At 47.1% G+C, this 23,875-nt stretch overlaps 1 protein-coding gene across 3 annotated transcripts in view; it reads left to right on the forward strand.

The window, feature by feature from the left end:
• Nucleotides 1–23,875, forward strand: part of REV3L (REV3 like, DNA directed polymerase zeta catalytic subunit) — a 948,974-nt gene that overhangs the window by 874,922 nt on the left and 50,177 nt on the right. For all 3 annotated transcript variants that reach the window (XM_069234598.1, XM_069234599.1, XM_069234601.1), the window contains exon 30: nucleotides 14,014–14,260. In XM_069234598.1, the coding sequence (XP_069090699.1) occupies nucleotides 14,014–14,260 (247 nt within the window). The remainder of the gene's footprint in view (nucleotides 1–14,013; nucleotides 14,261–23,875) is intronic.

A 23,875-nucleotide genomic window follows, 5' to 3' on the forward strand; every position in this document is an offset into this window, starting at 1 on the left:
CAGGCAAGGGGGGGCTTCCTCGGGGAAACCTCCACTTGGGCAAGGGAGAGGGACTCCTGGGGGTCACTTCTGCAGTGAAAGTCCGGTCCTTCAGGTCCTGGGGGCTGCGGGTGCAGGGTCTTTTCCAGGCGTCGGGACTTAGGTTTCAGAGAGTCGCGGTCAGGGGAAGCCTCGGGATTCCCTCTGCAGGCGGCGCTGTGGGGGCTCAGGGGGGACAGGTTTTGGTACTCAGTCGTAGAGTAGTCCGGGGGTCCTTCCTGAGGTGTTGGTTCTCCACCAGCCGAGTCGGGGTCGCCGGGTGCAGTGTTGCAAGTCTCACGCTTCTTGCGGGGAGATTGCAGGGGTCTTTAAAGCTGCTCCTTTGGATAAAGTTGCAGTCTTTTTGGAGCAGGTCCGCTGTCCTCGGGAGTTTCTTGTCGTCGTCGAAGCAGGGCAGTCCTCAGAGGATTCAGAGGTCGCTGGTCCCTTTGGAAGGCGTCGCTGGAGCAGAGTTCTTTGGAAGGCAGGAGACAGGCCGGTGAGTTTCTGGAGCCAAGGCAGTTGTTGTCTTCTGGTCTTCCTCTGCAGGGGTTTTCAGCTAGGCAGTCCTTCTTCTTGTTGTTGCAGGAATCTAATTTTCTAGGGTTCAGGGTAGCCCTTAAATACTAAATTTAAGGGCGTGTTTAGGTCTGGGGGGTTAGTAGCCAATGGCTACTAGCCCTGAGGGTGGGTACACCCTCTTTGTGCCTCCTCCCAAGGGGAGGGGGTCACAATCCTAACCCTATTGGGGGAATCCTCCATCTGCAAGATGGAGGATTTCTAAAAGTTAGAGTCACCTCAGCTCAGGACACCTTAGGGGCTGTCCTGACTGGCCAGTGACTCCTCCTTGTTATTCTCATTATTTTCTCCGGCCTTGCCGCCAAAAGTGGGGGCCGGGGCCGGAGGGGGCGGGCAACTCCACTAGCTGGAGTGTCCTGCGGTGCTGTGACAAAGGGGTGAGCCTTTGAGGCTCACCGCCAGGTGTTACAGCTCCTGCCTGGGGGAGGTGTTAGCATCTCCACCCAGTGCAGGCTTTGTTACTGGCCTCAGAGTGACAAAGGCACTCTCCCCATGGGGCCAGCAACATGTCTCTAGTGTGGCAGGCTGCTGGAACTAGTCAGCCTACACAGACAGTCGGTTAAGTTTCAGGGGGCACCTCTAAGGTGCCCTCTGGGGTGTATTTTGCAATAAAATGTACACTGGCATCAGTGTGCATTTATTGTGCTGAGAAGTTTGATACCAAACTTCCCAGTTTTCAGTGTAGCCATTATGGTGCTGTGGAGTTCGTGTTTGACAAACTCCCAGACCATATACTCTTATGGCTACCCTGCACTTACAATGTCTAAGGTTTTGTTTAGACACTGTAGGGGTACCATGCTCATGCACTGGTACCCTCACCTATGGTATAGTGCACCCTGCCTTAGGGCTGTAAGGCCTGCTAGAGGGGTGACTGACCTATACTTGCATAGGCAGTGAGAGGCTGGCATGGCACCCTGAGGGGAGTGCCATGTCGACTTACTCGTTTTGTTCTCACTAGCACACACAAGCTGGCAAGCAGTGTGTCTGTGCTGAGTGAGAGGTCTCCAGGGTGGCATAAGACATGCTGCAGCCCTTAGAGACCTTCCTTGGCATCAGGGCCCTTGGTACTAGAAGTACCAGTTACAAGGGACTTATCTGGATGCCAGGGTCTGCCAATTGTGGATACAAAAGTACAGGTTAGGGAAAGAACACTGGTGCTGGGGCCTGGTTAGCAGACCTCAGCACACTTTCAATTGTAAACATAGCATCAGCAAAGGCAAAAAGTCAGGGGGCAACCATGCCAAGGAGGCATTTCCTTACACAACCCCCCCCCCCCAAACGAAAGAGGATGAGACTAACCTTTCCCAAGAGAGTCTTCATTTTCTAAGTGGAAGAACCTGGAAAGGCCATCTGCATTGGCATGGGCAGTCCCAGGTCTGTGTTCCACTATAAAGTCCATTCCCTGTAGGGAGATGGACCACCTCAACAGTTTAGGATTTTCACCTTTCATTTGCATCAGCCATTTGAGAGGTCTGTGGTCAGTTTGAACTAGGAAGTGAGTCCCAAAGAGGTATGGTCTCAGCTTCTTCAGGGACCAAACCACAGCAAAGGCCTCCCTCTCAATGGCACTCCAACGCTGCTCCCTGGGGAGTAACCTCCTGCTAATGAAAGCAACAGGCTGGTCAAGGCCATCATCATTTGTTTGGGACAAAACTGCCCCTACCCCATGTTCAGAGGCATCTGTCTGCACAATGAACTGCTTAGAATAATCTGGAGCTTTTAGAACTGGTGCTGAGCACATTGCTTGTTTCAGGGTGTCAAAGGCCTGTTGGCATTCCACAGTCCAGTTCACTTTCTTGGGCATTTTCTTGGAGGTGAGTTCAGTGAGGGCTGTCACAATGGATCCATATCCCTTCACAAACCTCCTGTAATACCCAGTCAAGCCAAGGAATGCCCTGACTTGAGTCTGGGTTTTTGGAGCTACCCAGTCCAGAATAGTCTGGATCTTGGGTTGGAGTGGCTGAACTTGGCCTCCACCTACAAGGTGGCCCAAGTAAACCACAGTTCCCTGCCCTATCTGGCATTTGGATGCCTTGATAGAGAGGCCTGCAGATTGCAGAGCCTTCAAAACCTTCTTCAGGTGGACCAGGTGATCCTGCCAGGTGGAGCTGAAGACAGCAATATCATCAAGATAAGCTGTGCTAAAGGACTCCAAACCAGCAAGGACTTGATTCACCAACCTTTGGAAGGTGGCAGGGGCATTCTTTAAACCAAAGGGCATAACAGTAAACAGATAATGCCCATCAGGTGTGGAGAATGCTGTTTTCTCTTTTGCTCCAGGTGCCATTTTTATTTGCCAGTACCCTGCTGTCAAGTCAAAGGTACTTAAGAATTTGGCAGCACCTAATTTGTCTATGAGCTCATCAGCTCTAGGAATTGGATGGGCGTCTGTCTTGGTGACAGAGTTGAGCCCTCTGTAGTCCACACAAAACCTCATCTCTTTCTTTCCATCTTTGGTGTGAGGTTTGGGGACTAAGACCACTGGGCTAGCCCAGGGGCTGTCAGAGCGCTCAATTACTCCCAATTCCAGCATCTTGTGGACTTCCACCTTGATGCTTTCCTTAACATGGTCAGACTGTCTAAAAATTTTGTTTTTGACAGGCATGCTGTCTCCTGTGTCCACATCATGGGTACACAGGTGTGTCTGACCAGGGGTTAGGGAGAAGAGTTCAGGAAACTGTTGTAGGACTCTCCTACAATCAGCTTGCTGTTGGCCAGAGAGGGTGTCTGAGTAGATCACTCCATCTACTGAGCCATCTTTTGGGTCTGATGACAGAAGATCAGGGAGAGGTTCACTCTCTGCCTCCTGATCCTCATCTGTTACCATCAACAGATTTACATCAGCCCTGTCATGGAAGAGCTTAAGGCGGTTCACATGGATCACCCTCTTGGGGCTCCTGCTTGTGCCCAGGTCCACCAGGTAGGTGACCTGACTCTTCCTTTCTAGCACTGGGTAAGGGCCACTCCATTTGTCCTGAAGTGCCCTGGGAGCCACAGGCTCCAGAACCCAGACTTTCTGCCCTGGTTGGAACTCAACCATTGCAGCCTTTTGGTCATACCAAAACTTCTGGAGCTGTTGGCTGGCCTCAAGGTTTTTGCTTGCCTTTTCCATGTACTCTGCCATTCTAGAGCGAAGGCCAAGTACATAGTCCACTATGTCTTGTTTAGGCTCATGAAGAGGTCTCTCCCAGCCTTCTTTAACAAGAGCAAGTGGTCCCCTTACAGGGTGACCAAACAGAAGTTCAAAGGGTGAGAATCCTACTCCCTTCTGTGGCACCTCTCTGTAAGCGAAAAGCAGACATGGCAAGAGGACATCCCATCTCCTTTTGAGCTTTTCTGGGAGCCCCATGATCATGCCTTTTAATGTCTTGTTGAATCTCTCAACTAAGCCATTAGTTTGTGGATGGTATGGTGTAGTGAATTTGTAAGTCACTCCACACTCATTCCACATGTGTTTTAGGTAGGCTGACATGAAGTTGGTACCTCTGTCAGACACCACCTCCTTAGGGAAACCCACTCTGGTAAAGATACCAATGAGGGCCTTGGCTACTGCAGGGGCAGTAGTCGACCTAAGGGGAATAGCTTCAGGATACCTAGTAGCATGATCCACTACTACTAGTATGTACATATTTCCTGAGGCTGTGGGAGGTTCTAGTGGACCAACTATGTCCACACCCACTCTTTCAAAGGGGAACCCCACCACTGGAAGTGGAATGAGGGGGGCCTTTGGGTGCCCACCTGTCTTACCACTGGCTTGACAGGTGGGGCAGGAGAGGCAAAACTCCTTAACCTTGTGGGACATATTGGGCCAGTAGAAGTGGTTGACTAACCTCTCCCACGTCTTGGTTTGTCCCAAATGCCCAGCAAGGGGAATATCATGGGCTAAGGTCAGAATAAACTCTCTGAACGACTGAGGCACTACCACTCTCCTAGTGGCACCAGGTTTGGGGTCTCTGGCCTCAGTGTACAGGAGTCCATCTTCCCAATAGACCCTATGTGTTCCATTTTTCTTGCCCTTGGACTCTTCAGCAGCTTGCTGCCTAAGGCCTTCAAGAGAGGGACAGGTTTCTTGTCCCTTACACAGCTCCTCCCTTGAGGGTCCCCCTGGGCCTAAGAGCTCAACCTGATAAGGTTCAAGCTCCAAAGGCTCAGTTCCCTCAGAGGGCAGAACTTCTTCCTGAGAAGAGAGCTTCTCTTTTTCTGACTGTGTTGCAGTTGGTTTCCCAACTGACTTTCCTTTTCTCTTGGTAGGCTGGGCCTTTCTTCCAGACTCCAGCTCTACTTTTTCACCCTGTGCCTTGCATTGTGCTCTTGTTTTTACACACACCAGTTCAGGGATACCCAGCATGGCTGCATGGGTTTTTAGTTCTACCTCAGCCCATGCTGAGGACTCCAGGTCATTTCCAAGCAGACAGTCTACTGGGATGTTTGAGGAGACCACCACCTGTTTCAGGCCATTGACCCCTCCCCATTCTAAAGTTCCCATTGCCATGGGATGTGCTTTAGTCTGATTGTCAGCGTTGGTGACTGTATAAGTTTTTCCAGTCAGGTATTGGCCGGGGGAAACCAGTTTCTCTGTCACCATGGTGACACTGGCACCTGTATCCCTCAGGCCCTCTACACTTGTCCCATTAATAAAGAGCTGCTGCCTGTATTTTTGCATGTTAGGCGGCCAGGCAGCTAGTGTGGCTAAATCCACCCCACCCTCAGAGACTAGAGTAGCTTCAGTGTGGACCCTGATTTGCTCTGGGCACACTGTTGATCCCACTTGGAGACTAGCCATTCCAGTGTTACCTGGATTGGAGTTTGGAGTGGAACCTTTCTTGGGACAGGCCTTGTCTCCAGTTTGGTGTCCAGGCTGATTACAGCTACGACACCAGGCCTTTTTGGGATCAAAGTTTTTACCCTTGTACCCAGGATTGTTTTGTGAAGAGGCTCTGGGCCCACCCTCCTGTGCAGGTTTTTGGGGGCCTGTAGAAGACTCTTTACTATTTTTATTTTTGGCTGTCTCACCACCTTTCCCCTGGGGAGGTTTTGTGACCCCTTTCTTTTGGTCACCCCCTGTGGAAGTTTTGGACACCCTAGTCTTGACCCAATGGTCCGCCTTCTTTCCCAATTCTTGGGGAGAAATTGGTCCTAGGTCTACCAGATGCTGATGCAGTTTGTCATTGAAACAATTACTTAACAGGTGTTCTTTCACAAATAAATTGTACAGCCCATCATAATTACTTACACCACTGCCTTGAATCCAACCATCTAGTGTTTTTACTGAGTAGTCTACAAAGTCAACCCAGGTCTGGCTCGAGGTTTTTTTAGCCCCCCTGAATCTAATCCTATACTCCTCAGTGGAGAATCCAAAGCCCTCAATCAGGGTACCCTTCATGAGGTCATAAGATTCTGCATCTTTTCCAGAGAGTGTGAGGAGTCTATCCCTACACTTTCCTGTGAACATTTCCCAAAGGAGAGCACCCCAGTGAGATCTGTTCACTTTTCTGGTTACACAAGCCCTCTCAAAAGCTGTGAACCATTTGGTGATGTCATCACCATCTTCATATTTAGTTACAATCCCTTTAGGGATTTTCAACATGTCAGTGGAATCTCTGACCCTATTTATGTTGCTGCCACCATTGATGGGTCCTAGGCCCATCTCTTGTCTTTCCCTTTCTATGGCTAGGATCTGTCTTTCCAAAGCCAATCTTTTGGCCATCCTGGCTAACTGGATGTCCTCTTCACTGGAGTTATCCTCAGTGATTTCAGAGTTGTTGGTCCCTCCTGTGAGGGAACCAGCATCTCTGACTATTATTTGTGGAGTCAGGGCTTGAGAAGCCCTGCTCTCCCTAAGTAGGACTGGAGGGGGGGAATTTCCCTCCAAGTCACTATCTTCATCCTCTGTGTTGCCATCCTCAGAGGGGTTGGCTTTTTCAAACTCTGCCAAAAGCTCCTGGAGCTGTACTTTGGTAGGTTTGGAGCCCATTGCTATTTTCTTTAGTTTACAGAGTGACCTTAGCTCTCTCATCTGTAGATGGAGGTAAGGTGTGGTGTCGAGTTCCACCACATTCACATCTGTGCTAGACATTTTGCTTCTAAAAGTTGGAATACTTTTTAGGAATCTAAAACTGGTTCTAGAATCTAATTCAAACTTTTACAAACTTTTAAACTCTAAAAGAAATGCTAAACAGGATCTAACACAAGGCCCTAGCAGGTCTTTTAAGAATTTAGAAAACTTTTCAAATTGCAAAAATCAATTTCTAATGACAATTTTGGAATTTGTCGTGTGATCAGGTATTGGCTGAGTAGTCCAGTAAATGCAAAGTCTTGTACCCCACCGCTGATCCACCAATGTAGGAAGTTGGCTCTGTATGTGCTATTTCAAAGTAAGGAATAGCATGCACAGAGTCCAAGGGTTCCCCTTAGAGGTAAAATAGTGGTAAAAATAGATAATACTAATGCTCTATTTTGTGGTAGTGTGGTCGAGCAGTAGGCTTATCCAAGGAGTAGTGTTAAGCATTTGTTGTACATACACATAGACAATAAATGAGGTACACACACTCAGAGACAAATCCAGCCAATAGGTTTTGTTATAGAAAAATATATTTTCTTAGTTTATTTTAAGAACCACAGGTTCAAATTTAACATGTAATATCTTGTTTGAAAGGTATTGCAGGTAAGTACATTAGGAACTTTGAATCATTTCAATTGCATGTATACTTTTCAAGTTATTCACAAATAGCTATTTCAAAAGTGGACACAGTGCAATTTTCACAGTTCCTGGGGGAGGTAAGTTTTTGTTAGTTTTACCAGGTAAGTAAGACACTTACAGGGTTCAGTTCTTGGTCCAAGGTAGCCCACCGTTGGGGGTTCTAAGCAACCCCAAAGTTACCACACCAGCAGCTCAGGGCCGGTCAGGTGCAGAGTTCAAAGTGGTGCCCAAAACGCATAAGCTTCAATGGAGAGAAGGGGGTGCCCCGGTTCCAGTCTGCTAGCAGGTAAGTACCCGCGTCTTCGGAGGGCAGACCAGGGGGGTTTTGTAGGGCACCGGGGGGGACACAAGCCCACACCGAAATTTCACCCTCAGCGGCGCGGGGGCGGCCGGGTGCAGTGTTAGAACAAGCGTCGGGTTCGCAATGTAAGTCAAGGAGAGATCAAGGGATCTCTTCAGCGCTGCAGGCAGGCAAGGGGGGGCTTCCTCGGGGAAACCTCCACTTGGGCAAGGGAGAGGGACTCCTGGGGGTCACTTCTGCAGTGAAAGTCCGGTCCTTCAGGTCCTGGGGGCTGCGGGTGCAGGGTCTTTTCCAGGCGTCGGGACTTAGGTTTCAGAGAGTCGCGGTCAGGGGAAGCCTCGGGATTCCCTCTGCAGGCGGCGCTGTGGGGGCTCAGGGGGGACAGGTTTTGGTACTCACAGTCGTAGAGTAGTCCGGGGGTCCTCCCTGAGGTGTTGGTTCTCCACCAGCCGAGTCGGGGTCGCCGGGTGCAGTGTTGCAAGTCTCACGCTTCTTGCGGGGAGATTGCAGGGGTCTTTAAAGCTGCTCCTTTGGATAAAGTTGCAGTCTTTTTGGAGCAGGTCCGCTGTCCTCGGGAGTTTCTTGTCGTCGTCGAAGCAGGGCAGTCCTCAGAGGATTCAGAGGTCGCTGGTCCCTTTGGAAGGCGTCGCTGGAGCAGAGTTCTTTGGAAGGCAGGAGACAGGCCGGTGAGTTTCTGGAGCCAAGGCAGTTGTTGTCTTCTGGTCTTCCTCTGCAGGGGTTTTCAGCTAGCCAGTCCTTCTTCTTGTTGTTGCAGGAATCTAATTTTCTAGGGTTCAGGGTAGCCCTTAAATACTAAATTTAAGGGCGTGTTTAGGTCTGGGGGGTTAGTAGCCAATGGCTACTAGCCCTGAGGGTGGGTACACCCTCTTTGTGCCTCCTCCCAAGGGGAGGGGGTCACAATCCTAACCCTATTGGGGGAATCCTCCATCTGCAAGATGGAGGATTTCTAAAAGTTAGAGTCACCTCAGCTCAGGACACCTTAGGGGCTGTCCTGACTGGCCAGTGACTCCTCCTTGTTATTCTCATTATTTTCTCCGGCCTTGCCGCCAAAAGTGGGGGCCGGGGCCGGAGGGGGCGGGCAACTCCACTAGCTGGAGTGTCCTGCGGTGCTGTGACAAAGGGGTGAGCCTTTGAGGCTCACCGCCAGGTGTTACAGCTCCTGCCTGGGGGAGGTGTTAGCATCTCCACCCAGTGCAGGCTTTGTTACTGGCCTCAGAGTGACAAAGGCACTCTCCCCATGGGGCCAGCAACATGTCTCTAGTGTGGCAGGCTGCTGGAACTAGTCAGCCTACACAGACAGTCGGTTAAGTTTCAGGGGGCACCTCTAAGGTGCCCTCTGGGGTGTATTTTGCAATAAAATGTACACTGGCATCAGTGTGCATTTATTGTGCTGAGAAGTTTGATACCAAACTTCCCAGTTTTCAGTGTAGCCATTATGGTGCTGTGGAGTTCGTGTTTGACAAACTCCCAGACCATATACTCTTATGGCTACCCTGCACTTACAATGTCTAAGGTTTTGTTTAGACACTGTAGGGGTACCATGCTCATGCACTGGTACCCTCACCTATGGTATAGTGCACCCTGCCTTAGGGCTGTAAGGCCTGCTAGAGGGGTGACTGACCTATACTTGCATAGGCAGTGAGAGGCTGGCATGGCACCCTGAGGGGAGTGCCATGTCGACTTACTCGTTTTGTTCTCACTAGCACACACAAGCTGGCAAGCAGTGTGTCTGTGCTGAGTGAGAGGTCTCCAGGGTGGCATAAGACATGCTGCAGCCCTTAGAGACCTTCCTTGGCATCAGGGCCCTTGGTACTAGAAGTACCAGTTACAAGGGACTTATCTGGATGCCAGGGTCTGCCAATTGTGGATACAAAAGTACAGGTTAGGGAAAGAACACTGGTGCTGGGGCCTGGTTAGCAGGCCTCAGCACACTTTCAATTGTAAACATAGCATCAGCAAAGGCAAAAAGTCAGGGGGCAACCATGCCAAGGAGGCATTTCCTTACAACTCTGTTTGATATTTTAACTGAGGTATTGAAGGTCATCCTTGGGCCCAGTCGTCCCACTAAAAAGTTCATTTATATCGAGCACTGGGGCCAATTTGTGGGTGAGGTTGAATTTGCAACACTGACCCCTTACAAGCTAAACAGTTGGATGTTTTGTTGTTTGTTTTGTATTTGGCACAGCAAAGCCTTGCAGTCGGCACTGTTAAAGGTTATTTGTTGTCCTTTTGGCCTTTTTGCATTGCCGAGCCAACCTTCCTTGTTTAAATCCCCTGCTGTGATGCAGTTTATTAAAGATTTGTTACACATATTCCTTTCCAAACCATTTGAGGTACCCCAGTGAGATCTTAATTTGTTCAGGACATTCCTCCTGTGCACCTCCTTTGTGTCAAAGTAAAGCAGCTTGTTGCAACTTCTATAGCAAAGTACCCTCTTTTTTGGCATGGTTACCCCCACTTTTTGCCTGCTATCATTGAGCTTAGACTATTTTCCTGGGATCCTGCTAACCTGGACCCCAGTGACTGTGCTGTCTTCCTCTAAATTTAGTTGCCTAGGACCTTTGTGCACTCCACAATTGGCATACTGTTGTCCCTTTATAATACCCTAGTATATGGTACTCGGGTACCCAGGGCATTGGGACACCAGGAATACCCCATGGGCTGCAGCATGTTTTGTGCCACCCATGGGAGCCCACGCAAAATGTGTCTGCAGGCCTGCCACTGCAGCTTGCGTGAAAAGGTGCATGCACCCTTTCCACACAGGTCACTGCACCTGGTCACTGTAAGTGACCCCTATGGTAGGCCCTCCTAGCGCAGAGGGCAGGATGCAGGTCCTTGTGTGTAACGGCATCCCTGCATGAGCAGAGGTGCCCCTACAAATGTCAGCTCCATTGCACTGGACTTCGTAATTGCGGGGAAGCCATTTTACCTGTGTATTTGGACACAGGTCACCTTCTGTGTCCAGCTACATAATGGTAGCGCTGAACCTGGGCACGTTTGGGATCAAACATGTCGGAATCATACCCCAATACTGTTGCCAATATTGGTTGTATGATTCCATGCACTCTGGGGGCTCCTTAGAGGACCCCTCCAGTATTGCTCCTACCAGTCTTCTAAGGTTTTCCGGGCAGCCCGTTCTGCTGCCTCCCCTCGGACAGGTTTCTCCCCTCCTGCTGCTTGACTAGCTCAAGCAGCGGAAGGCAGAGCAAAGGATTTCCTGTGTGAGAGGGAGGCAAAACCCTCTCACTTGGTAATAGATGTTACAAGACTTGGAAGGGGTAGCCTCCCCAAGCCACTGGTTTGCACCAGCCCAGGGACCCCGGTCCCTGCTCTCACACGAAACTGGACAAAGGAAAGGGGAGTGACCACTCCCCTGTCCATCACCGCCCCAGGGGTGGTGCCCAGAGCTCTTCCAGGTGGTCATCTCCAAACTAAAATGTGCAGAGGCCCCTGGGAGCATCTGAGTAGGCAGGTGACGTCAGAGACCCGTCCTGATAGGTGGTCATCTTGCAAGGGGACCAAAACCCCTTTTAGGGCCATTTAGGGACTCCCCTCAGGGTAGGTCCCCATTCGACGTATAAGACTTCACCAGGACTCCTCTGCACCGTTTACTTCTACTTCTGGCCACTGGAACCGCAACTGGGCTCTTCTGGAACTGACAAGACAAACTCCCGAAACGACCACCCCTTGCAACATTGTTTTTCTGGCTCCTTCCAGCAACTGCAACATTTCCTCAGTTGTGCATCCTCTGGGGTTGGCGAGACATCAGCCTGCACCAAGAAGGAATCTCCCTTGGAATGAAGGAGTCACTCCCCTGTATCTGCAGGCACTTACAGCAACGACATCTGGCTGCGTGGATCTGCTCGCCTCTGGAACTACGTGGATCCTGCATCACAGGTGATGGTCCCCTTGGTTCACTCTGCCCGCTGTCCAACTTGGGAGATGGTGAGCCCTTGTCTGTCCTTGCAGGACAGTACCCTATGCACTGTGACTCTTGCAGCTGCCAAGGCTTGTTGCCGCCTGCTCCAAGGGATCTTCAGGCTCTGAGTTGCCCCGGCCTCCAGCACTTCATCCTGCCAAGAACAGTGTCCTCTTTGCTGCTCCAGTGACGTGGAACTCCTCTCCAGGTGTGCTGATTGGGCCTCACTGCGACTTATTGTGCCTTCTGCCAGTGGGTTGTCTGTGGGGGCTGTGACTGCTTCTGCTGGCTCACCCGACTGCTGAAGGTCAGCCTGGACTTCCCTCCAAAGATTGAGTCCCCTGGACCTTGCTGGTCATCTTCAGCCTTGCAACTCTTCTTTTGCTTCTTCTGGCATTTGCCAAGGCCTGTTAGTGATTCTCCTAAACCGCTGACCATCTGCAACCCAACGACCAACGTGGGACACCATCTGTACCACTCCAAGGACTCCTCTCCAGGGCTCCACAGCTTGTCTTCTGCTTCCTCTGTCGGCCTGGATCTTCATCCACAGAAGGGTGGGTAGTGGCTCCTGCCCCCACTGGACACTCCATTCTGGACTGGACTCTGTCCCCTTCTTTTGCAGGTCTTTTTCTTCCAGAATCCACATTTGGTTTCTTCTGATCTGATCCTGTTCTTGCACAATCCCTTTTATAAATCCTTTTATTTGTCCTTGGGAAATCCAGGTACTTTCCTCTGTTCTCCCGGTCACTGGGGAATTACTTAGGTACTCACCTCTTGGGGTTCTTAGTTCTTCCATCTAACTACTCCATATCCGTGGGTGGGGCACTTCACTTTGCATTCCACTATTTTAGTATATGGTTTGGTCCATACAAATATATATATATATATATATATATATATATATATATATATATATATATATATATATATATATATATATATATATATATATATATATATTTTTTTTTTTACTAATTCTTGCCAATGCTTGTTGTTTCTTGATCCAATTCCTAATTATTACTGTGTGTGTGTATATATAGAGTGTACTTAGCTCCAGTTGGGGGACTGCCTATAAGTAACCTAGTGTTATGTTGCTATAATAAAGTACTTTTATTTTTATAACACTGCGTGGTTCTTTCATGTGTGATAAGTTGCTGTGTGACTTTTGTGGTATTGCATAAGCTTAGCATGTCTCCTAGATAAGTCTTGGCTGCTCATCCACAGCTATCTCTAGAGAGCCGTCACTTCCTAGACACTGCCTATATTCACTAACAGGGGTTGCCTGGACCTGCTAAAAGGTGCCAACACCATAGGTTTCCACAACACAAGGCCAGGTTCCTACACTTCTGATTCTCAAAAAACTGTCTTCCTCATTGCAATCACTCACTCATCGCATGAGTAGGATCCAGGCTTTCTCAGGGCAGATGCCCTACACTACCTTCTTTCCGGACAAACTGGTGTTGAAGACCAGGGTGGCCTTTTTGCCAATAGCTGTGAGCATTTTCACATTGAGTAATCCATCATCTTGCAAATCTTCTTTGCTCCGTCTCACTCCTTGGAAAAAAATGGAGAGTCTTCCTTTGTGGGACCCCTTAAGCAAATTGGACTATCAGCTTTTGGTAGGGTTCTGTGGGGGTAAAGAAAGGTAAGGAAGTGCTGAAAAGGACTTTGTCAGGTGTATAGTTCTCTGCATTAAGATCTGCTTGGCATTGGCCAAGAAGCAGCCTCTGCAAGTACTGAGGACTCACTTTGCCAGGGCCCAGGCTGCAACCACTGCTTAGGGACACAAAGTGCCTGTTTTTTACATCTGTTGGTCTGCGACGTGGGTGTTGGTGAACACGTTTAGAAAGCACTACTGCCTTAACAGCCTTGTCCAAAGAAAGGCCATTTCACCTGGTCTGTCCTGCAGGACTTTTTGGTGTTCGCCCACTCCACAGACCATTCATCTTTGGGAGGAGCTGCTTTGCTATCTAGTCTAAAGGTGAGGAATCTGCGTTTGAAGTATCCATTAAAAGAGAAAGTTACTTACCTTCGGTAGCGCTCTTGCTGCTGGATACTCTGTCACACTGCAGATTCCTCACTGCTGCCTCACATCCCTTTTTGTGGAATGGCCTCCTTTTTAGTATCTAAAAAGATCTGCTAACTGGTATCTCCAATTGTTCGTGCTCTGCATCCAAGGACATAGAAAGAGTCAAGCAAGAAACAGATTTCTGTGTTCCAGGTGGTGCTTATGTGCGATTCTTTTCCATCACATACAGGGCAGGTCAGACCAACACTGCCCAGAAAACCTCTCGATCCAGTCTGGCACCTGAGGAATATTCTAAAAGTGAGAAATCTACAGATATTCACCCCAAAGTGTTAACAAATGTAAGTAACTTCATAGTTTTGCATGGTCCCTTTTACTGCAGGCCATGTGAGTTTGTGGAAGAAATATATAGTATGTCAGTGTTTATTTATTTATTATTTCCTCAACAGGAAAATGTTGGCCTATGATCGACGTTCTGAACCACGGGTTGGGGAAAGAGTACCATATGTCATTGTGTATGGTACACCAGGAGTGCCTCTCATACAGCTGGTGAGGCGGCCTATTGAGGTCCTTCAGGATCCCAGTCTGCGGCTGAATGCTACATACTACATCACAAAGCAAATCCTCCCACCTCTGAACCGACTTTTTTCCCTCATTGGTGTTGATGTATTCAGCTGGTATGACGAATTGCCACGGGTAAGCATCAAAGGTTTACTTTGAATTAAGATTGTCTGTATTTCAGAGTTGAATGGATTTGTGTTTATCTAAATATAGTAATGTGTAGTCTCTATAAAATTAGAAGTCTTCTGTTTAAGGCTTGAGTTTTTAAATTACGTGGATGAAGTGGTCCACTATGTTAATTCACTACGGGACTGGATGACACCGAAAACTGTCATGGATGTGCCTTGGTTCAAGGAGAGTTATTTACTCTCTAAGGAGTGTTATTTTGGGTGCACTCTGTTGCTCCACTTGGCCCTGTCATAATGATATATACTGAGAGATGGCAGTATTTGTTTTTGCTAGGCTCATTCCTTCATAAGAACATGAGCTGCTTCTTCTTTATATTGGTTTCTTCTGCTGGTGTTAAAACAATCAGCCTCCAGTGGTAACCTGTGAATTCTGTAAATTCATTGTATTACAAATCTGCATACCAGTGACGATTCACACAAAATTCTTGAGGCAGTCTGTAGCTCTGTCAGCAGTGTTTGACAGAAGATGTTGTTTGATCTTGGAGTTTCATTCCACACCTTTGACAGCAATCAGTCAGTGAGGGCATGATTTCGAGTTTGTGAGCAGGTTACTTTGTCACAAACGTGACAGATATCCCTTCTGCCTAATTACAAGTGCATTACTCTAAAACCTGTCCCGCTGTCACAGTCCATCCCACATGTGGAAGGGATCTCTCGTAGACACACTCCTGCCTCTTAAGAATGCTATTGTATGATAATAAAAATGTATTGTCAAAATATCTAGCTTTGTACTTACATCTGGCTTCGAAATACAGCATTATCTATCTATTATCGTCAAAACGTTTGTGAGTACCCATGTTCTACAGAATGTATTTTGCCAAAAGCAGTGTACTCTGCTCCTACTCCATCTGAGCGCCAACTGTCTTTTGAAGAGGCTATCGAAATACCAGATCCCCCGAAAAAGAAAAAAGACATTGCTACTAGGCCTATTCATCCACCTTTGCCTGCTTCACCTCCACCTCTCTCACCACCACCGCCAAATTCACCACTTGACACATTTAGTGAAATGGGGAGCCAACACCACAAGCCTCCCCACAGTCTTTTTCAGGGAATCAAGGGGAGGAGGACTCTACACATCAAACAGCCATAAACTCATGGGACACCTACGGTGTTGACCCCCTGCACATAAAAGGGGGAATTCACAAACAAGATCAAATGCCCCTCCTCTGGACAAAGAGTCCAGATTATTTGATGGTTTGGGTAAAAGAGTAGCAGCTCAGGCAGCTAACCACTGGTTCATAGCAAATAGCCAAGAGTTACTGGCGAGATACGACAGAGCCCATTGGGAGCACATGGAGGAATTATTACAACATCTCCCAAGGAGTATAAGAAAAAGGGTCAGAAAATTGTTGAGGAGGATAAATTAATCTCCAATAATTCTATTAAATGTGTCCTTGATGTAGCAGACACAGCGGCCAGGGGTGTGAATACAAGTATTTTATTATGCCGACATGCCTGGCTACATATATCCGGCTTTAAGCCAGAAGTGCAACAGACAATATTAAATTCCCCATTTGACCAAGAACATCTGTTTGGTCCACAAGTGGGCCAAACCCTAGAGAAAATGAAAAAAGACAACAAACTTGCCAAATCTTTGGGGACACCTCAAACTCCAAGTACCTGTGGCTCCTTTTGTCGCCCCTCATACAAACATCGCCATAAAACAACTCCAGCTGATGCTTCTTTCTCCTCTTATGGGAAAAAAACTTCAAACCTACCCTTCAAGACGTTTTTACAGAGATTCATCTAGAGGAAACCGTTCTAAAGGACTAAGGAAGGGTGCCTCCACTCGTGCCACTCCCTCCACCTCCAAACAATGACTCACTTTCACTTCCCCCGACCATTTAACACCTGTTGGGGGATGTCTACAGCAATTCTTTCCAGATTGGAAAAACATAACAAAAGATCAGTGGGTGTTGGACATTATCCAACATGATTATTGTTTGGAACTCACCAAACATACCACCAAGGAAACACAAACTTTCCACAGAACATCCTAGAGCTGTTAAAGCAGGAAGTACAAGCTCTGCTTCGCAAAGGAGCTATACAGCCTTTACCTCTTGAACACCAAGAGGCAGGAGTCTATTCCCTATACTTCCTCATTTACAAAAATTACCACTCTCTTAGGCCTATTCTAGATCTCAGACCTCTCAAACAATACATCCTTTTGGAGCACTTTCACATGTTAACCCTATAGGATGTGCTCCTTCTGTTATAGCAAGGAGATTTCATGTCTGCACTAGATGTAAAAGATGCTACTTTCACATCCCCATTCACCAAGCTAACTGCAAATATCTCAGGTTCCTAATAGAAGGAAAACATTACCAACTCAAGATGCTTCCATTCAGAGCTACTACTGCACCTCGTGTTTTCACCAAGTGTCTGGCAGTACTTTTCTTATCTATATTTCTTTTTTTCTTTCATTGTATGGTATTTCATTCTTTTTTACACAGTAGTTTGTGGTTCCTACACCAATTGGGTGTGTTGGTGTCTATCACTTGGTGTGTGATGCAGGGACATATTTCGAATATGGGATTGAGCATTACATTCTGTTTTTTTAAAAATTAGTTTAGAGTCTGACTGGTTGGACTGAACCTCTATTTCTCTATATTTTAACTAACTTTGGTTACTATAATTGTGCCCTGAGGAAGTTGTTTGGCCTTCTGGCCACTTGACACCGAAACGTACGTCGGCACAGTTGGCAAGGATGAAGAACTTGATTCTCTGCATGGAGATTAACAGTACTTGATGTCTATAACCGACTCAGTTAAAGACTATCCAAGGAGGATTTATCACCATTTATGTTTTCAAACGATTTGTTTGATCTAGAGAATTATTCTGGCATTACAGGCAAATGGATTGAGTAGGAACTGATTTCATGTAACTTTGATGTGATTAATATAATATGTACAAAGAATGACTATATGGATAGACACCTGTACAGGATTCAATTATTGGTCCTTGTTATTTATTTTTTATTATTCTTTGTATGGTTGTGTGAGATATATCGGAGTATGAATGGTGTTTGAAAGAGAGTCTTCCAGTCTGCACTGAGAACGTATATATATATATATATATATATATATATATATATATATACATGTTCGATGGCATGTGTAGCTGCAGATACACATGCTTTGCACATCCCGCCATCTAGTGTTGGGCTCGGAGTGTTACAAGTTGTTTTTCTTCGAAGAAGTCTTTTCGAGTCTCGAGATCGAGGGACTCCTCCCCTTTCGGCTCCATTGCGCATGGGCGTCGACTCCATCTTAGATTGTTTTCCCGCAGAGGGTGGGGTAGGAGTTGTGTATTATAGTAATAGTGCCCATGCAATGGAGTAAATATGTATGTACATAATGTGGTTTAAAGTGATATATTTACAAATCTACAAATGTTCAACATCGAAACGGCTACAGGCTCCCGGGGAGGCGGGTGGGCACATGTGAATCTGCAGCGTCTCATGCCACGAACAGATGTACACTGGGTAAGTGACATGTTCCGTTCGATGGCATGTGTAGCTGCAGATACACATGCTTTGCATAGACTAGTAAGCAGTTATCTCCCCAAAAGCGGTGGCTCAGCCTGTAGGAGTTGAAGTTGTTTGAAATAAAGTTCGTAGTACTGCTTGTCCTACTGTGGCTTGTTGTGTTGTTAACACATCCACGCAGTAATGTTTGGTGAATGTATGAGGTGTAGACCATGTGGCTGCCTTACATATTTCAGTCATTGGAATTGTAAGGAAATGCCTCCTTGGCATGGTTGCCCCCTGACTTTTTGCCTTTGCTGATGCTATGTTTACAATTGAAAGTGTGCTGAGGCCTGCTAACCAGGCCCCATCACCAGTGTTCTTTCCCTAACCTGTACTTTTGTATCCACAATTGGCAGACCCTGGCATCCAGATAAGTCCCTTGTAACTGGTACTTCTAGTACCAAGGGCCCTGATGCCAAGGAAGGTCTCTAAGGGCTGCAGCATGTCTTATGCCACCCTGGAGACCTCTCACTCAGCACAGACACCCTGCTTGCCAGCTTGTGTGTGCTAGTGAGAACAAAACGAGTAAGTCGACATGGCACTCCCCTCAGGGTGCCATGCCAGCCTCTCACTGCCTATGCAAGTATAGGTCAGTCACCCCTCTAGCAGGCCTTACAGCCCTAAGGCATGGTGCACTATACCATAGGTGAGGGTACCAGTGCATGAGCATGGTACCCCTACAGTGTCTAAACAAAACCTTAGACATTGTAAGTGCAGGGTAGCCATAAGAGTATATGGTCTGGGAGTTTGTCAAACACGAACTCCACAGCACCATAATGGCTACACTGAAAACTGGGAAGTTTGGTATCAAACTTCTCAGCACAATAAATGCACACTGATGCCAGTGTACATTTTATTGCAAAATACACCCCAGAGGGCACCTTAGAGGTGCCCCCTGAAACTTAACCGACTGTCTGTGTAGGCTGACTAGTTCCAGCAGCCTGCCACACTAGAGACATGTTGCTGGCCCCATGGGGAGAGTGCCTTTGTCACTCTGAGGCCAGTAACAAAGCCTGCACTGGGTGGAGATGTAACACCTGGCGGTGAGCCTCAAAGGCTCACCCCTTTGTCACAGCCCAGCAGGGCACTCCAGCTTAGTGGAGTTGCCCGCCCCCTCCGGCCACGGCCCCCACTTTTGGCGGCAAGGCTGGAGGGAACAAAGAAAGCAACAAGGAGGAGTCACTGGCCAGTCAGGACAGCCCCTAAGGTGTCCTGAGCTGAGGTGACTCTAACTTTTAGAAATCCTCCATCTTGCAGATGGAGGATTCCCCCAATAGGGTTAGGATTGTGACCCCCTCCCCTTGGGAGGAGGCACAAAGAGGGTGTACCCACCCTCAGGGCTAGTAGCCATTGGCTACTAACCCCCCAGACCTAAACACGCCCTTAAATTTAGTATTTAAGGGCTACCCTGAACCCTAGAAAATTAGATTCCTGCAACAACAAGAAGAAGGACTGCCTAGATGAAAACCCCTGCAGAGGAAGACCAGAAGACAACAAGTGCCTTGGCTCCAGAAACTCACCGGCCTGTCTCCTGCCTTCCAAAGAACTCTGCTCCAGCGACGCCTTCCAAAGGGACCAGCGACCTCTGAATCCTCTGAGGACTGCCCTGCTTCGACGACGACAAGAAACTCCCGAGGACAGCGGACCTGCTCCAAAAAGACTGCAACTTTATCCAAAGGAGCAACTTTAAAGAACCCTGCAATCTCCCCGCAAGAAGCGTGAGACTTGCAACACTGCACCCGGCGACCCCGACTCGGCTGGTGGAGAACCAACACCTCAGGGAGGACCCCCGGACTACTCTACGACTGTGAGTACCAAAACCTGTCCCCCCTGAGCCCCCACAGCGCCGCCTGCAGAGGGAATCCCGAGGCTTCCCCTGACCGCGACTCTCTGAAACCTAAGTCCCGACGCCTGGAAAAGACCCTGCACCCGCAGCCCCCAGGACCTGAAGGACCGGTCTTTCACTGCAGAAGTGACCCCCAGGAGTCCCTCTCCCTTGCCCAAGTGGAGGTTTCCCCGAGGAAGCCCCCCCTTGCCTGCCTGCAGCGCTGAAGAGATCCCTTGATCTCTCATTGACTTCCATTGCGAACCCGACGCTTGTTCTAACACTGCACCCTGCCGCCCCCGCGCCGCTGAGGGTGAAATTTCTGTGTGGGCTTGTGTCCCCCCCGGTGCCCTACAAAACCCCCCTGGTCTGCCCTCCGAAGACGCGGGTACTTACCTGCTGGCAGACTGGAACCGGGGCACCCCCTTCTCTCCATTGAAGCCTATGCGTTTTGGGCACCACTTTGAACTCTGCACCTGACCGGCCCTGAGCTGCTGGTGTGGTAACTTTGGGGTTGCTCTGAACCCCCAACGGTGGGCTACCTTGGACCAAGAACTGAACCCTGTAAGTGTCTTACTTACCTGGTAAAACTAACAAAAACTTACCTCCCCCAGGAACTGTGAAAATTGCACTAAGTGTCCACTTTTGAAATAGCTATTTGTGAATAACTTGAAAAGTATACATGCAATTGAAATGATTCAAAGTTCCTAATGTACTTACCTGCAATACCTTTCAAACAAGATATTACATGTTAAATTTGAACCTGTGGTTCTTAAAATAAACTAAGAAAATATATTTTTCTATAACAAAACCTATTGGCTGGATTTGTCTCTGAGTGTGTGTACCTCATTTATTGTCTATGTGTATGTACAACAAATGCTTAACACTACTCCTTGGATAAGCCTACTGCTCGACCACACTACCACAAAATAGAGCATTAGTATTATCTATTTTTACCACTATTTTACCTCTAAGGGGAACCCTTGGACTCTGTGCATGCTATTCCTTACTTTGAAATAGCACATACAGAGCCAACTTCCTACAGGAATGTTTCCTAGAAAGGCCATAGTAGCACCTTTCTTCCTAGTTGAATGTGCCTTTGGTGTTATAGGCAGTTCTCTTTTTGCTTTGAGATAACAGGTTTGAATACATTTAACTATCCATCTGGCAATGCCTTGTTTGGATATTGGATTCCCTGTATGAGGTTTTTGAAAAGCAACGAACAGTTGTTTCGTTTTCCGTATTTGTTTTGTTCTATCAATGTAGTACATTAAAGCTCTTTTGATGTCTAATGTATGTAGTGCTCTTTCAGCTACAGAATCTGGTTCAGGAAAGAACACTGGTAGTTCCACAGTTTGATTTAAGTGAAACAGTGATATGACTTTTGGTAAGAACTTTGGGTTAAACTACTTTATGCTTCTGTATCTGAATAAAGGGTTCTTGTATGGTAAATGCCTGTATTTCACTTACTCTTCTTAGAGATGTGATGGCAATGAGAAATGCTACTTTCCATGTTAAATATTGTATCTCACATGAGTGCATGGGTTCAAAAGGTGGACCCATGAGTCGTGTTAAGACAATGTTAAGGTTCCATGAAGGAACTGGTGGCGTTCTTGGTGGAATAATTCTCTTTAGGCCCTCCATAAATGCTTTTATGACTGGGATCCTAAATAATGAAGTTGAGTGCGTAATTTGCAGATAAGCTGAAATTGCGGTAAGATGTATTTTAATGGATGAAAAGGCTAGCTTTGACTTTTGTAAATGCAGTAAGTAGCTTACGATGTCTTTAGCAGATGCGTGTAATGGCTGAATTTGATTATTATGGCAATAATAAACAAATCTTTTCCACTTATTTGCATAGCAATGTCTTGTGGTTGGTTTCCTTGCTTGTTTTATGACCTCCATACATTCCTGTGTAAGGTCTAGATGTCCGAATTCTACGACTTCAGGAGCCAAATTGCTAGATTCAGTGATGCTGGATTTGGATGCCTGATATGTTGTTTGTGTTGAGTTAACAGATCTGGTCTGTTTGGAAGCTTGATATGAGGCACTACTGAGAGGTCTAGTAGTGTTGTGTACCAAGGTTGTCTTGCCCAGGTTGGTGCTATTAGTATGAGTTTGTTTTGACTCAATTTGTTTACTAGATACGGAAGGAGTGGGAGAGGGGGAAAAGCGTATGCAAATATCCCTGACCAGCTCATCCATAACGCATTGCCCTGAGATTGATCTTGTGGGTACCTGGATGCCAAGTTTTGGCATTATGCGTTTTCTTTTGTTGCAAATAGGTCTATTTGTGGTGTTCCCCATCTTTGGAAGTAAGTGTTTAGTATTTGGGGGTGAATCTCCCATTCGTGGATCTGTTGGTGATCCCGAGAGAGATTGTCTGCTCACTGATTCTGAATCCCTGGAATAAACTGTGCTATTAGGCGAATGTGGTTGTGAATCGCCCAATGCCATATTCTCTGTGCCAGGAGACACAACTATGTCGAGTGTGTTCCTCCCTGTTTATTCAGATAATACATCGTTGTCATGTTGTCTGTTTTGACAAGAATGTGTCTGTGGCTTATTATGGGTTGAAATGCCTTCAACGCTAGAAATACTGCCAGTAGTTCTAGGTGATTTATATGAAACTGCCTCTGCTGAGTGTCCCATTGTCCTTGGATGCTGTGTTGATTGAGGTGTGCTCCCCACCCTATCATGGAGGCATCTGTCGTTATTACGTATTGAGGCACTGGGTCTTGGAAAGGCCGCCCTTGGTTTAAATTTATATTGTTCCACCATTGAAGCGAGGTGTATGTTTGGCGGTCTATCAACACTAGATCTAGAAGTTGACCCTGGGCCTGTGACCATTGTGATGCTAGGCACTGTTGTAAGGGCCGCATGTGCAGCGTCTGCACATGCGGCCCTTACAGCCTCTGCAGCGTCTCATGCCACGAACAGATATACACTGGGTAAGTGACATTTTCCATATATATATATATATATATATATATATATATATGTTATCATTTGAGAGATATTATAATAAAGGGATATTGTTCCATATTATAGATAGATTTGAATTTTCTGTTGCAGCTCAACTTTAGATTAATCATTATTTGGGTTCCTGTTGGAACCAATGAAGGAGGTGGGGTTTTTGTGTTTCTTTTGTCTGGCAGTAGTTGCACCACATCTACACAGACAGACTATTCATGTCTTTCCATATCTTGACGACTGGCTTATCAAAGCCAAAACATTAATATGATGCTATCAACACACACAAGTCACTCTTCACCTTCTTCATCAATTAGATTTCAAAATCAATATACAGAAGTCACATCTACAACCCTCACAAGTTCACTATATTCGAGAGCTAACCTCAGCACACAACAAGGACTGGCTTACCCGAATTCAGTTAGAATTCAAAACATCACAACATTAATCGAACAGATACAGTTCTAATCAACATATCAACGGAGGCTCTTTTTGGCAAACATGTAGATGAAGCCTTGCAAGCGATAAAAACTGATACGGACACCACCAGGTCATTGGGTACCCTACAATTCAAGAATTTGCCTTTTTGAGCCTCCAGAGGGCGCGGAATCCCATCATATAGAGGGAGTTTTCAAAACCTTTGTTATCCCTCGTATGCGACTCAGCAGTTTCGAACGCAATATCCACAGAGGCGCAACCATCCCAGGAGTCCTATTCCAGACCTCCTACTAGGGATAGAGCACGTAAGGGCAAAGACGCAGTTCATCGCCAATGACCGCTTTCAGGCTCCGGCTACATCCCTATCACCAATTCACAGGATAGGGGGAAGAATATCCCACTTTTTTCAAAAATGGCTAGAAATAACGTCGGACCAGTGGGTATTAAAGATAGTTAAATTTGGCCACACTTTGAAGTTCATCCAAATCCCACCATCACACCCTCCACATACCTTCCTTCAAAAGCATCTAAAACAACGCCGGTTGGAGGATGTGACCATGCTAAAGAAGGGATCTATAGAGAGAGTTCCTTCTTCAGAAAAGGGCAGAGATTTTTACTCCAGTTTCTTTCTAATACACAAGAACTGGGAGGGATGGCTTCCAAATCGCGACCTCCTGGACTATAAAAAAATACCTCAAACTTCAAACCCTTCACATAGTCACGTTGCAGGACATTCTCTTCCTCATTAATCACAGAGAATTTATGGCAACCCTGGATCTACAGGATGCACACTTTCA

This window comes from Pleurodeles waltl, chromosome 5, assembly GCF_031143425.1.
Source record: "Pleurodeles waltl isolate 20211129_DDA chromosome 5, aPleWal1.hap1.20221129, whole genome shotgun sequence".
NCBI classification, from domain to species: Eukaryota; Metazoa; Chordata; class Amphibia; order Caudata; family Salamandridae; genus Pleurodeles; species Pleurodeles waltl.